This window comes from Epinephelus moara, chromosome 7 (genome assembly GCF_006386435.1).
Source record: "Epinephelus moara isolate mb chromosome 7, YSFRI_EMoa_1.0, whole genome shotgun sequence".
In the NCBI taxonomy this organism is placed as follows: Eukaryota; Metazoa; Chordata; class Actinopteri; order Perciformes; family Serranidae; genus Epinephelus; species Epinephelus moara.
In genome coordinates, this window is record NC_065512.1 from 34,157,515 (window position 1) to 34,173,437 (window position 15,923).

At 40.5% G+C, this 15,923-nt stretch overlaps 1 protein-coding gene across 1 annotated transcript in view; it reads left to right on the top strand.

Annotated features, from left to right (window-relative positions):
* Window positions 1-15,923, top strand: part of slc4a3 (solute carrier family 4 member 3) — a 99,494-nt gene that overhangs the window by 72,701 nt on the left and 10,870 nt on the right. The window contains exons 11-21 of the mRNA XM_050049573.1: window positions 3,142-3,325; window positions 4,105-4,210; window positions 6,619-6,803; window positions 7,206-7,425; window positions 9,728-9,943; window positions 10,030-10,178; window positions 10,288-10,482; window positions 10,722-10,913; window positions 12,308-12,397; window positions 12,507-12,673; window positions 12,811-13,064. Coding sequence (XP_049905530.1) covers window positions 3,142-3,325; window positions 4,105-4,210; window positions 6,619-6,803; window positions 7,206-7,425; window positions 9,728-9,943; window positions 10,030-10,178; window positions 10,288-10,482; window positions 10,722-10,913; window positions 12,308-12,397; window positions 12,507-12,673; window positions 12,811-13,064 — 1,958 coding nt within the window. The remainder of the gene's footprint in view (window positions 1-3,141; window positions 3,326-4,104; window positions 4,211-6,618; window positions 6,804-7,205; window positions 7,426-9,727; window positions 9,944-10,029; window positions 10,179-10,287; window positions 10,483-10,721; window positions 10,914-12,307; window positions 12,398-12,506; window positions 12,674-12,810; window positions 13,065-15,923) is intronic.

The following is a 15,923-nucleotide window of genomic DNA, read 5'->3' on the forward strand; positions in this document are numbered from 1 at the left end:
ATTTTATCAATTAGTTATTAACTTTTACTATTTTTAGCAACTTGCCCGATCGGGCAAGTGAGTTGTTAGTTTACATGCCCGACCTTGAGTTTTACTTGCCCCGGGCAATCAGGCAATCCTTATTGTTGAGCCCTGTGAAGGTTGCTAGCACACATGCTTCCTTAGGAAATGGGGTGTGTCCAGTTGTCATAGCCTGGTAGGTGATCAGATTTCCATTGTTTAAAGGCACTTTCCAGACTTCCGTGTCAGCTTAAGAGTTCTCAACTTCTGTTGTGTGATACGAGTAAAAGCTCCAGAACTGCTACTAAATGGACTGGTGGTAAATGGTGAGATTGTTTTGACAACTGCTGTTGCCAGGGTCAGGAATAAATTTTACACTTTTTTTTATTTAGGGATGCACGATAATATTGGTACATCATCGGTATCGGCCATTATTGGCTTTAAAATAAACTATCAGAATTGGCCAACAGGCTTTTACTTATTTTGCACAATGAATGAATATTACATACATTGAAAAGCATTGTATGTCTCCATCTGCTTGTGGGCCATCACGATAAGTGTATGCATGCATAATATGAGACTTGATGATCAATAAAATTAGCTGTTATCAGCCAAATAAGTTATTATATATTGGCATATTGGATATTGGCAAAAAATCCAATATCATGCATCCCTAGTTTTATTTTTCCAAAGAACTTATATTATCCTTATGTCTCTGTATACAGCTCTCCTAAGCCACTGGTCCAGAATTCTCTGTCTGGCTCCCCCTCTGTTGAGCCAGAATGGTACAGTCTGGGTGTGATCACTAACAGTTATTTTGCATTGACAATGCATTGGTGTGATGGCATTTCAAAAGTTTGGATTAAGCTCGTATATTTTAGCAAATAATTCAGTATTACTTACATTGTGATGACCAAATTTGCTGTTTCGCGAAAACCTAATGTGCACGGGATGTATTTTGCACACACAGAGCGACTCAACAGATGCATAGAAACTAAGCCAGCCAGCGGACATTCTTAACAGCAGGCCATCAGGCGTTCATTCCATCTTTCACAGCCTTTCCACATAAAGTCCCAGCATGTCACTGGCTGCTTCCACAGGGCTGAAAAAAACACTGTCATTAGAGTCATCACCAGTCTGAGATATCAGATTTATGACTTGGAAAGACACACATTGAGCTGCTGCTAAAATTTAGCTCATCGCTTACTCAAACCACTTTAAAGATCCTCTGGAAACGGTTCGAGCACAATCCACTTCAGTGTCACACCTCGTTCTTTTGTCTCGAGGTGCTGTCGCGTCCAATCTGGGCGCCGTCTTATTGGACCGTGTGGGCTTAGTGAGGTGATGTCACCATTGGATTGAGTAGTGATGTAATGTTAAAAAACTTGGCCGGTGTGACACACAAAATACTTCTCTGTAAGAGTGAGTGAAATGCTTACACTCAAATGCATAACAAGGAAAAATAATAAAGCTACACAGATTTGTCTCTGGCTGTTTCATCGATGTTCTCATGCAAATTTCACATTTTGAAAAATTACTTGTCAGCTCAGATTTTCTCTTAAGAGTTTTCTAATTAGTTTGCATTAAAAAGTGATTTAGATTTGGAAGGATTTTGCAGATGACGTTTGTAAATCGATCAGCTGCATTGCAACTGCATGAGGTAAAGCTCTTTAACATGTTGAATGAAGAGAAGGTAGATTGGGTAAATAAGAATCACAGCTGGGCTTGTCACTTCTAAAATCCAAATAATTCTGCAGATCTCTTAAGTGAACTCCCCTTTCTTTTTTATTCAGCCCATAACCAATACTGATATCGATATATAGCCACTTTTTTCCCCAACTAATTTTAGTGATCATCAAGTCTCTTCTGTAATGGAATTAACATCATATTATGCATGCTGCTCTTATCGTTATGGCCCACCAGCAGATGGAGACATGAAATATAATGCTTTTCAATGTATGTAATATTCATTTATTGTGCAAAATAAGAAAAACCATGTTGGCCAATTCTAATAGTTCAATTTCAAGCTGAAATTGGCTGAAATTGATAATAAACAGATTATCAGCATGTTGGCCAATTCCGATATTTCATTTTAAAGCCAATATCGACTGATTCCAATGACTTGCCAATATTATCGTGCATCCCCACTAGCAATTGAAGGAAATCCATGACAACTCAGCAAACTCCAACACTTCCACACTAGGACACAAAAATGACTCCAGACACTTGCCAGGATTAGCTGTCTCCCACAATTTCAGCTCTTTGCAAAGGCAGTAGAGTGGTCAGGCTAGCACATACAGGCATTTTACAGGCTTTTTTTCTCATATACTACTCTGTGGATATAGTGACAGTTTCAGCAAATATGAAGAAAAGATGTATTTTTAAAGTTACTTTCTGTAGTGGGTCTTGGTTTAAGAATTTGTCAGACATACATGATGATGATATAGGCTCTCTATGAAGTAAGATAAAGTACAATGTTTTGATGCAGTCTGCTGCAGAAGCCCCTGTTAGGCCCTCCACCATAGTGGCAGAATGCATTGTGTTTTTCTTTGAATGACAGAAGATACAGTAAAACCTGCAAGGTTGACTTTAAGTCATTTCAGTAATGTCAACCAGGTGAAGCAGAAATGAAACTTAGAATTGTAGGCTTTATTAAAAGATAATAAAGATCAATCCTCTGCTATATGGCCATGCTAGCAGTGGGACTAGCATGAAATTTGCTACCGGCATTTACGATCCACAGTGGATAAAGCCTGGGGACTTTGCTGATCTTTTCATCGAGCACCACAAGCACGTCAAGGATTCCAAGTATATAGTGAACTCACTTTACATCACCTGGATGGATTGGCCAAGACTTGGTTCAGATATTCATGGTTCCAGGATAATGTATCCTAATCACTTTGGTGATCCCCTTTTCCTACTTTGGTTGATAATACTGACATTCCCATCAGCCTCAGCTGTACTTTGTGAAGTGCTAAATAGCATTTGTTAGCATGCTAACACACTAAAACAGAGATGGAGACTTTGGTAAAAATTAGTTGCTAAACCTTAACGTGTTCATGTTTTCACTGTCAGCATGTTGGCATGCTGATGTTAGCATTTAGATCTTACTCACGTATGCTTTTTTTTTTTTCCCATCAGCCATCCAAGTGATCTGAAACATCGTTTTCACCGCCACCACTCATCCAGCAGTCTTCATGGTAGCTTCAATCACAACAATGTCCAGGACACCAGTCTACCACTGGTGGCTGAAGAGCAGGAGGAGCACCATGATAATAAAGGGCCGGTATACGACCCAAAACAAGACGTGTTTGTCAGCCTGTTTGTAAGTTTCCTTGGTCTTTTCTGTTTGGCATTTGTTTGTCCTTCACTCCACAGCAATCCTTATACCTCACACCTGTACTCTTTGTGTCAATTTGAGCAGCAGATGACAGAGATCTGAGACATAGCAACATAGTTGAAACAGTGCAAGCAGACAGCACAGTAAATACGATTACCGAAGCCAAAGTAAGCGATTAACTACTTTTGACAAGAATCCACAAGGATAATTGAGCTCAGCTATCTAAATGGACAGAGATAAAAGCCATGCTGAGCTGTCTTGTTCTAGTTTATGGTTTGCATTAAGTTCTGAGAATCAGCAGTAAGCATAGATTTAAGCGTGATTACACTAAATTCCTGATGTGAGGCCTGTGGCTCTCACATTGTTCTTTGAAACACCCCTCTATGAGGTCAGAAGTCATGTAGGTAGTTCTTGAAGTCAGAGAAAGCGAGCCTGCCTGTGCCACATGTGTTGAATTATGTTCTTAGTCAGCTTACAGGTGCTTCTAGTTAAAGCTTCTTGATGCATTAACTGTGAAAACTTAATGCTCCCCGTGGCTTTAAATGTTGGCAAATTTAAAACAGCCTATTAAAAGCATTTTGTTCAGACATAAAGAACTAGTCATCCTGTTGTGCGATTTAAAATGAATTTCGCAGGGCCATTAGAATATTATTATTCATGCATACATTGCTATTACCACAATAAGTTCACATTATTGGTCTCGTGCTACATTCTGGTGTCACATCAAGTTGGTCGGATAATCTTGGTTCTTTTCTTTTTCCAAGAAATCTCTCCACCCTCTGCCTCCTGAGAGCCATCCAGCTGCAGCCAGATCGATGAAACTTCTCGCCAAGATTCCCAAAGATGCTGAAGCTGTCATTGTTTTAGTTGGTAAGCTGCGTGACTTTTACAAAGTAGATTAGTTAGAGGAATTGTCTCTTTTCTTTTCTTCTGTTTAAAGAATCTGCCAAGAGATGAATACGTACTTCTGTGTGTTTTCCTCTGTGTTCTATCGCAGTTTTTAGTGTTGTGCTGCTTTGCTAAACCCCCTGAGGACCAAAGCAAAGCTTTTACTGTAAAACTGCAGCATGTCTTGATTTAGCCTTAAGGGAATACGTCACTCACAAAATAACCATTTCTACATCAGTTACTCACCAGGTGTTACCTTAAATTTGTGAAGAAAACTTTGTTTTTCTGGCTCCCTCCACAGTGAACGGAGAATCCAAAAAAGGTGAACATTCCTCATCAATTAAAGTAGTCAGGGGCCACGTTTAACAACAGCAAAACTTTATCAAATATCCATTCAACTCATGCAGTATAATCCAAGTCTCATTTATCCAGTCATATGCTCAGTGCCTCCCAAACACATAGAATGTGCTAAATATTGCGACTGAAATGACGTCAGTACAGTCTCATGCATGGCCGAGGACCTTGCCTGGGAATGTGCGTGCATTTTAACTCTGCTTAAGCGGAGCTCATGTGTTTCAATATATTTGTTAAACATGGTCCCCGTTTACTTCAATTCATAAAGAATGTTCGCCTTTTTTGGATTCTCCGCTCACTGTGGAGGCATGGGAGAAAAACAGTTTTCTTCAGGATTACAATATAACATGTTGTATTTGTTATAAAAAAAAAAACAGTCCTTTTCTGGGTGAAGTATTCCTTTACAGCAAATTAGCACTACAAAAGAAGTCAGTGAGGGCATTCATTTTGCAGATCCACTTCTGTTGAGATATGTGACCAGCCATGGAAAAACCAGAAACAAGTCTCCCGAGAGGCATTTTGAGTTATTTACAGATTCTGAAAGTGTAGTTTCTAAGCTTTCCAGTGTAGTTTCTAAGCTTTCCAACGATGTCTAACACATGGAAATCTGAAAATATTTGAAGAAGTTGCCATTTGAATGCAGGCACTCCTCAAACTACTTTACTGAGAAATCCAGCCTAAACGATTTTGAATTCTCAAGTGCCAGGTAACACAATGCTGCTCATTTGCATCTCATGTAGATAAGCCCTACCCCCTACTGGTCTAGCTCTCAGTGACATCTGGTATCTGTTAGCCTGCAGGGCAGAAACTATTGTAGTAGTTTGAACAATGTAGTTAATGTTGATGTAGTGTTATTTTCCTTAAGCACTTTAGTGGACTGATCAGAATCAGAATGTACTTTATTGAAATGGAAATGCGTTTGTTACAAAAAGCCCCTGAATAAAGTTGATCATTGGGGGTGTACTATTCTGTATACAAACGTGTGTTTTGTGTTCCTCTGTGTGTGCGTACGTACGTTTAATCCACAGTAAATGCCCTAAAACTCATAAATACACGATTGGCCATCCGGTCAAAGTACACACATTAAACAGTAAGAATTTTAAACGTAGGTCTTGGGTCAGGGTGGTTTGGATCCCGTAGAAAGTGGGACCCAAGCACTGGGCCCGTTGAGATGAATGGGTGTCCACTGTCCACAGCTGCAGTCAGTCCGGTGTCCAGAAAACAGCACAGAAGGTGTAAAAATGGGTTCATAGGGTCTTTCCCTTTCAGGCGGGCAGTATTGTTGTGGTCGATCCGGTTGTAGAATGGAGAAAAAACTAGTATATTGCTAAAAGTTAGCGAAATGCTAAAGTAGTTTGGTGTGGCTGTGTCGTTAAGCTAGCTTGCTAATCGTCAACAAACGAGTTAACGTTCACCGAAACGCACAAACACGTATCGTTACCGTGGTTCTCAGCAGAATGATGGAGAGCAGAGACGTTATAAAGGGTCCAGAAATACTGACGGAGTGTTTAAATCCTCGTAGCAGTTCCTTATGCAGGAGCGGCTGGCTGCATAAGTAGCCATGTGGTTCAGCTGATTGGCCGAAAAAAGAACAAAAGCATGTGAATAGCCAAAGAAAGCCAGTATGCAAATTTACTGTTGTTATTGCCGCACCCCCAACTAGAATCAGAGTATTTCCTCTAAAACAACCCAAATTCAAATACAAAGTTTATGGTTTTAAGGCCACCAATACTGTTATTTGAAACATGGAGTGGCTTCTTCATGATTTCAACTTACACATTCTGCAAAAAAAGGAAAATCACTCATTTTTTAAAAAAAACTATTTTTTCTTTTTTTTCCGACTTGTGCCGGGCCGACTTGTTGCTGGGTTTCTCGTGGCAGGCCACATATTTGAGAATAAACAGGTGATGGTTGCACTAATAGCCGAGGCATAATCACAGATTCTGTTACCAAAGGTGTCACGCATTCCCCCATGTCGAGATGTGAAAAATCTCAAATGACTAATGTTGTTGTGGTTTATTGTTGTTTCCCATCAGGCTGTGTTGAGTTTCTGGAGCAGCCAGCCATGGCCTTTGTCAGGTTGAACGAGGCAGTCCTTCTGGAGTCCGTACTGGAGGTCCCTGTCCCTGTTCGCTTTCTTTTCGTCCTGCTTGGTCCCAGTCAGTCCAACGTTGACTATCATGAGATTGGACGCTCCTTTTCCACTCTCATGTCTGACAAGGTAGATATAAAACTTAAAAGATGAAAAGCCACATTAGGATTGAGGCAAAAGAAAGAAAGAAAACAGATGAACTAAGTTATTTATACACTCAATACATTGATTATATTTTAAATTCATATGGTTTTCAGTAAGTGAGATTTATTCTTCCAGGGCATATGTCTGTAGATGCTGTTATTCAGTGGTGTGGTTTCTTGCCACTTTATACTAAACCAAAAACTTCTGCAAAGAGGATAGTCCAGATAACGATCCTAGAATTAGAAAGTCGAGAGAAGAATGGGGAAAACATGGAAAAAAAGCTGCTAATTATTCCCCTCTGAATAATTTCTGAAGCAGCTCATTGGATATCTTTGTGTTGCATGAAATTCATCCTGGTGATGACATTTCTATTGTATTTTGTTGCAGAACTTCCACGAGGTGGCCTATTTTGCTGACGACAGACAGGACCTCCTGAATGGTATCAATGAATTCTTGGACTGCAGCATTGTCATTCCACCCTCAGATGTGGAGGGCAAAGACCTCCTGAAGACAGTGGCCGACTTCCAGAAGCAGATGCTGCGCAAGAGGAAGGAGAGAGAACTCAAGAGGCACCACTCCTCATCTGGAATGGAGCTGAACAACAAAGGTACTCTGTCAAGTCCCTTAAGAGCGTCTGATCCAAGCCAAATCCTCAATGACTACGGTATAGAGGAGGCATTTCTGATTCTGCAAACTAATTTTAGTTCTGCAAAGCAAGGACAGATAGATGGCAAAGTTTAGACATCTTTTAAATTGCGTGCAGACCATTCCCAGCATTTGCATTGTTAAAAACATACGTAGATGTAAATGTTTCACAGCTTCAAATCAGCAGAGCAAAGATTGGAGATAATCTAAAACTCATCAGCTACTGCCCTGACAACAATAGGCTTCTGAGGGTGAAGACCAGTATTTCAAGCTGATGCAGTGTAGCCAGTGGATATCAAAGCGAAGACTTCGTCTTCCATACACCGCTAATGTAAAGCTAACTGTCCATCAGATAATGGTCGATGGACTCCGAGATTGCATGTCAGCCATTCTGTCTCCCCCCACAAACTGTTTATATGCTGTTCAGATGGGATTGGTCAATACTACTAAGACTACAAAAGGAAACCAGTAAACTTACGATACCAAAATTTTGTCCCATTACCTACAGATTCTGCATAAATAGGCAGAATCTTTTTTTATAGAGATTAATCTTTAACTAGATTAGATAATGCATCCCATCACCTCAGTTAGCAGAACTCACATGATCTATTTGTTCGATTGGTAGTGTTCCCAAAATCTCAATCAGTTAAAAGATCTTGAATTTAATGAACAGCCTTTTCTTTAAAAAGTATGTTTGACATCCCCCTAATTTTCAGGAATAACTTAACTCTTAAAACTTTTTATAATATGATTAATGCTCTAAAGCTGCCATCCACCTCTTTAAAGGGCCAGTTTGTATTTTTACCATATAAATATGATATAAATAATGACATAAATATGTAAAATTTTTGAGATATATTACAGAATATAGATACATAATTCCCATTTTTTGTGTTGCTTAAGAATCTTTTTTAATACAACCACTCGGGGGTGCCAAAGTTAGGCATTTTCAAATCCCACACAAATTGGATGGCAATGCATTTAGGATGGCATTATTCTGCATTTTTCTTCTTATCAACAAATGTCATGAAAAGAACTAACCAAGCAATTCATTAGTCCACCTCTAAGTAATCCAGTAATGTCACTTAATCCACAAGCCCCGAAATATTCACAAATATAACTTATAAATGTGCTCAGTAATTTCCTAAAACAGCTGGGCACTGTAGTTTTTAAGAAAATGTCACTCAAATAGAAATAAACAGTGCATTTGTTGAGGACTAATTTCAGCTGCAGATGACCACGCATTCAATGCTCTTGTGAGTATCTTTTGAGATAACAGGACAGTGTTTGTGGCACCAACTCAACTATAGTACATGTTAATGGTAATGAAAGCACATGTCACCCAATACAACAGTATGTTTCAGGCTTTAGATACATATACGATACTTGGTTGGTTTTGATCTTTTCAAAGTATTGTTCACAATAACAAGATATAGAGTAATTGGCAGTGTTTTCCTTGTGTCGGGGCAGAGCGAGGGGATGGCTTTCAGAGCTCCAGCCCCAAATGTTTGCTTAAAAGCCTTGAATATATTCAGGTCTTTAAGATACCTTCCACTTTGTGTCAGTCAGATAATAATGAATGCCCATGCTGTTTCTCCCACTGTGCTCTTCCCTAAAACAGTCTAATATAATTACGCAAATGTTTTGTATTGGCCTTATATTCTAATCAGAGTATTGAAGACCACGTTTGCTTGGCATTGTTGGGGATCCTTGATTTGCAATTACAGCAGCCCAGATTATTATGGTATGGATTTAAATGTAGCAGATTTATCAGCTACACAATCATTCTGTGAGCTCTGCTCCAGCATAGTGTAACAAAAATAGTTGCAAAGGTTAGTAATGCGGTTTAAGCCTAATTTATACCCTACCTTTCTAATGCAACTCAAAAATAATAACACCAGAAAATGTTGCCTCTTTTGAGGTGGCAGGAGTGGAAATTTGTCATCCTCAACATTGTTTGTGTTGGGGTTATTAAGATGATAAAGACAGTTGAAGAACATTTGGATACACAATAGGATGGAGGCTTTACAGGATGATTTTTTTCTCCTTGGCAAATTGCTTGAAAAATAGTGCATATGACTTCTGTAAATAGGACCCGAATGTTAACAAAGTAGTGAGGTGCCTCTTAGATTTTGGTGGCGTTTACATTTGCAGTACAGATTTTGCCCTTTGCCAACTTATATAACTGTTTATTGTTTTGTTTTATGGTGATGATGATCATAAGTAGTTTCTTCATGTAATGGAGCCTGTAACAAACTCCCTAGAGGTGAGTCCAGAAGAGGAGGAGGAGGAAGACCAGGAGGTGGACCCATTAAAGCGCTCAGGGATCCCTTTCGGAGGCCTGATCCACGACATACGCCGCCGCTACCCACAATATGTCAGCGACTTAAAAGATGCTGTGGACATGCAGTGCATTGCCGCCGTCATCTTCATCTACTTTGCTGCACTGTCGCCCACTATTACCTTTGGAGGCCTGCTGGGTAAACTGAAACTACAAGACATTTGGATTCCATGCCATTTTTAACCTGTGGTCTGAAGGTGTGTTTCTATCTGCTTTCACATACAGGAGAAAAAACAGAGGGCATGATGGGAGTGACTGAGCTTATTGTGTCAACTGCAACTCTTGGAGTTATATTCTCACTGCTTGCTGGTCAGCCCCTCCTCATCATCGGCTTCTCAGGACCGTTACTGGTGTTTGAAGAAGCCTACTACAAGGTACTGAGTTTACACAATAACCACCACACAGTAGATCACATACTCCAGTTTTTGTCTTATGTAATTCCCATTTTGTTTTCCCTAAACACGTCTGTGTCTTTTCTCTCAGTTCTGTCAGGCCCACAACTTTGAGTACCTGACTGGTCGTGTTTGGATTGGCTTCTGGCTCATCTTCATTGTCCTGGTGATTGTGGCAGCAGAGGGCAGCTTCCTCGTTCGCTACATCTCACCCTTTACCCAGGAGATTTTTGCTTTCCTCATCTCCCTCATCTTCATCTACGAGACTTTCTCTAAGCTCTTCAAGGTAACCAGACATTGCACAGCACACTGAGCTCACCAAGAATTTGGACAGCAAAAGACACTTTTTTGTGTCTTGTCCCTAAGAAACTAGAATATTCTCTCAATTACTCATTTATTATGTGTAATAGCACAGTACTTTTTGGTGAAGTTGTAGCATGCAAGAATTTGATTTTATCCTTTTGTTGTCATGACTGCAAAAAGCCACTGCCAACAATCAACAGAGGCTAAACTTCTTGTTTCCAGGTGTTTAGGGAACATCCGCTGATGGCAATGTACCCAAGTGACACCCCTCCAGCTACTGGGCTTCACGAAGTTGATATTCCCGTCTTCAACCAGCCCAACACTGCTCTCCTGTCTCTGGTCCTCATGATGGGCACTTTCTTTGTTGCTTTCTTCCTCAGGAAATTCCGAAACAGTCGATTTTTAGGTGGCAAGGTACCCTGCTTTACTGTCTCTTGGAGCGCTTTGTAAACACACAAAGTTATGTTGACAATGTGCATCTCTGACCAAAATTCATTGTGTGCATTCTCAAGGTTAACCAACGTCTTTCTCATAAAACATTGGCAAAACAAATTTCAAACCTCTTTTCTGCCATTGCTGTTTCTTGGCACATTACCTCCACCCTCTGTTGATCAGTGGAATAAGTCAAAACTGTCAGCAGGAACCAAGTGGCAGTTTCCAGGGCTAAAAATTGGGCCAATGCAAAAGTGCCAAAAAAATGCAGTTTCTCTAATGGCCACTTGAGGCTGCGAGCCGCAAAAGCGAGTCAATCCCCTTTGCCCTCATGTTAAAATGCCAACTTTACAGCAGAAATAAACATGATTACAGCCTGGTATAAAAAATAGTTTTGGTCTGTATAACTAATTTCAACATTCAAGACATATTGAATATTTATATAATTCACCAATTTACATTGTATTAAGGCCTAAAGTTACGCAAGGGCGTGGCTGCTTTGAGTGACAGGCTGTCTGCCGATAGTGTCCTCTGCCTGTCAGTCAGATCTACCTCTTGTTCGAAATTGTCTAAATATGGTCAGTTCTGGCTCCAAAAAATCAAGATGCCAAACTCGAGGTTTCCAAACGGGAGTCCACAAAACAATGGAAGACATCACAGTAGTAAAGTCCATTATATTTACGGTCCGTGCCAAGTGCAAGTTTGTCCTTAACACGCACAAGAAACAAACAAAAAGGGGCAGACGTTTTTAAAACACTGCTCCATAGTGCTACGAGTGGTCAAAAACCCCACAGGGTTCCTTTGCATACATTTCATATCAAAGTCAACACAGATAAAATGTGTATTTGTGCATTTTATTGAACTTCAGTTGTACAAATTTAGTCAATCAAAAGATGTGTCCAGCACAGCTACAAGAAATCCTGACAGAGGAATATTTTTCAGCTTAGTAACAGTTAAGAGTAAATGTTGGGTTTTGCTGTTAACATACCAACATAACAGAAATACAGATACTTCAATGTTGTGATGCTTTTGTACTTAACCAATGTCACTACAGTTTCGAATAAATAAATTATACATGTACACCTTAGAAGCAGAGGCACCATTCTGTCTGCCAGCAGTAGCCCCTATGGATCCAACTATTATACAAAAATGTATGTACTCTATGTTAAGGAGGAGTTCTGTTCATGTTTGGTGTCTCAGAGCTGTTGAAAATAATTGAGGAACTCTGAAAAATTGAATCTGAAGATGCTTGCTTTGACTTCTCTCTGGTTAATCTTTGGCTTGTGGTAAAGTGAGCTTTATATGAACTCTTACAAAGCAAAGTATGCTGAATCTTGGCTTTACTTGATTCATGTCTGGTTTCTCAATGTTCCCAGGCCAGAAGAATCATTGGTGACTTTGGCATCCCCATCTCAATTTTAGTTTCAGTGTTGGTGGATTACTCCATTACTGACACTTACACGCAGGTAACTGTCATGTCTAATACTATAGTCATAGCAAGTACATTTGTATCGCAGTTTCAACATATCATGGCCTTCTGTCAGTACTTTAAAATCATTTTTTACTGTCTTACAGAAACTCAATGTACCATCTGGATTCTCAGTCACCTCCCCCGACAAGAGAGGGTGGTTCATCAGCCCCTTTGGTGACAAGCATCCCTTTCCCACCTGGATGATGGGAGCGTCTATTGTACCTGCCATTCTTGTCTTCATCCTCATCTTCATGGAAACTCAGATCACTTCGTACGTACAGTATGATTATTTGCAGTGGCGATGTGTGTTGGGTGCAGTATCTGAGTTTGATAGTAAGGTCTACTTTTTACTAATTTTATTAAATTTCATTTTTCAAATCTTTTTAAACTTTCCCTCCAATCTGTCAGATTGATAGTCAGTAAGAAGGAGCGTCGCCTGGTTAAAGGCTCTGGCTTCCACCTGGATCTTCTGCTCATCGTCATTCTGGGTGCCATCTGTCCTCTTTTCGGCCTGCCGTGGCTCACCGCTGCCACTGTGCGCTCCGTCACTCATGTCAACGCCCTCACCGTCATGAGCAAAGCCACTGCGCCCGGCGAAAAGCCCATGATCCAGGAGGTGAAGGAACAGAGGCTGACTGGGCTTCTTGTAGCTATTCTTGTAGGTAAGACCAAAGGGAGGGATGGGAGTGTGGGATGTAAACAGATCATATGATATACCCCACCCCCAAACAGTAATTGTCCAATGAAAGCAGAGCGAGCTTTCTAGCTTTGGATTTCTGTATGTGCTGAAAAGTACTACTCAATATCTCAAGAGTTCAGAGTGTGCTGTCTTTTTTCAACCCTAATGAAACCAAAACCATGTTTACTAAGAAAAGCATTAATCAACCAATCAGAGTCCCCACTGTGAATCAGACTTGGCTCTGATCTATCGAGGCATGGACACAGGTCCTCTGGGGGGTGTCCTTTGGTGTCTGGCACCACGGCTTTGGCAGCGGATTCTTTAAGTCCTGTAGGTTGCAAGGTGGAATACCAGCATATCCCACAGATGCTCTGTCAGATTGGGATCTGGGGAATTCGGAAGCCAGGTTGACGCCTTGAGCTCTTTCCTACATTCCTCGTGCCATTATTGAGCAGTTTTTACAGTGAAGCATGGCACATTTTCCTGCTGGGGGTGGGGGTGGGGGGTAGTGCCCTGCATGGGCCTATTATCTGGGCCCGGGCCCGTGGGGTTGGAGCCCCGGCCCGGCCTGACAGGTTTTCAGAATTCTCATGCCCGAACCCGAAAAAAAGCCCAACTTTTTTTTTTTTTTAAACCTCCCATAACAACATGTAGGCTGTTAATGTTGCAGACATTAAAATAGTTTAATTGGGGTTTCTAGCATGGTATTAAGCTATATTCATTATATTTTGATTGAAAGGATAAAGTTAAATATGAATTTATTTAACTTAATGACTGTATTCTCCTATTTAATGAGAATTGTCAACTGTTGCTGTGCACTGTTGCAGTTGCATCACACACAGTCACTTCAAAAAACAAAATAATCATTTAAACAATGCCAAAAATGCTTCAAACACTTTTCTAAATAATCTTAATATTGAAAGAAACGAAATATACCCAGATAAGTTTGGAGACCTCCGACCTTATCTAAGCACTTTTAATGGCATAAGTTTGAATGTTTGAAGCATTTTTGGTGTTGTTTAATTGATTATTTTGTTTTTTGAAGTGACTGCGCTGAACAAACCCGGTTGGCTCATCTTGAAGGGTTGTAACAAGTTTAAACTTTGTCCAATAATGAGCTTTTCCCTTGGTGTTGTTCACCGTCTTGAGTTCACCATCTTCAATCTTTTTCTTAATGTTGTCCATGTCTGTGGGCTGGACACGCGAATGGGATCAGTAAAATATGATGAGTGATGTGCAGCGGAGAGGGAGGGGCACAGCGGCTGCTGCGTTCAAGTGTTGCTGTTTAAATTGGTTAAACACAAACATACACCTCTCTAATTGGCAGGTTAAAAAAAAAAAGCCTGAGCCCGGCCAGTGTCCGAGGTAATGATGTGGTAATTGGCCCGAAGCCCGGCCCTCGGGCTGTCGGGCCCCTCAGGCCTTGGGCTCCAGCGCAGGGCTCCAGTTGGGGGCACTGCCATCAGGGAGTGCAGTTGCCACAAGGGGGTGCACTAGGTCTGCAACAGTGTTTGGGTGGGTGACATATGTCAAATGGCATACACATGTGACAAGCAGGCAGGGTGATCAGAGTTATTCACTTCACCTGTCTGGTTTTAATGTTTTGGCTCATCGGTGTAGCTTTAGCCTCAGTCTTTTAGCACGATATCATGTATGCAGCCATCATGTACATACTCAGGACTCTTTTACAGTGTTCATGTTTCACAACAAATTAGCAAGACACATTAAAAAAGTCAGCTATAGTTTTCAGTCAGCGCACTCAGTTTTAACGGTAGCATTAGCTTCTGCTAGGTAGAGCCAGGCTAGTCTCACAACCAGACAATCAGAGATCTCCGCCTTCTAAAGACTGACTTGTGAGTCTAGAGCCAGGCTGGCTAGAAAGGAGAGGTCTGCTTGTGTTTACTGCCTCTGTGTAACCAGAGACCCATTGTTTCAACAATTACTGAGAGTCTTGAGTAGTAAATGCCACTATTATCACTGTAAACTTTGTATGTGCCGTGCTAACACACAAGGCTTCACAGGCAGAGCAACAGTAATCAGGGGGGATGGGGCCTACAGTTGGTCAATTGGTTGGTGGAATGCTCCTTTTGAGTACCATATTAAAAATTATTTTATTGTAAATTCAATTATAAACATACAGTGAACCAAGAAAATCCTTTAATTCCACAAAATTGTTCACTCATTGAAAGTCACAACAAACAAATCACATCGACACACAACATTGCATCTGGAATCAGCTGGAGGAAAAGTGGACACTGAACTAATGGCCACTACCAGAGCAATTATTCTATTTTATTATCTGGCTGTGGGGTTGTATGTTTCTACTGCATTATTATAGTGCTGGAATTTCCAGGCAATTATTTGTCTTGAAAGAAAACATGAGCTCAAAGATACAGAGGGCAACTTCTGCAGCTCCTGCATGTCTAGACATTCATGAAGTATGAACCAGCCGCTGCAACAGCTTACAATGATTTTACATTTTGTTTACAACCATTTTGTCCTCAAGACGAACCGAAACAGTCGTTTTTTCAAATCAAAATTATTAAACTCAAAATGCAGTGTCTTGACATTGCAACATTGTTTTCATCTACAGACTAGTAGTATTTTGCCAGCAGAATATCTTGTTTCAATTAAGGTAGGGTTCCCAAAGTAGTCTTAAGTATAGTTTGATCCCGTTTGGGTATACAACCATAATGACTCATCGTGATTGTTGAGCTTTTGTTTGATTGAAATGCTGTTTGGATTAGGCATAAGACTTTTTGGATTAGCTCAAAGAACGTTTTAACCAGTGAATATGTTTCGAATAAACGGCATTGACAGTATGTTTGTCATGAGGGCTGCT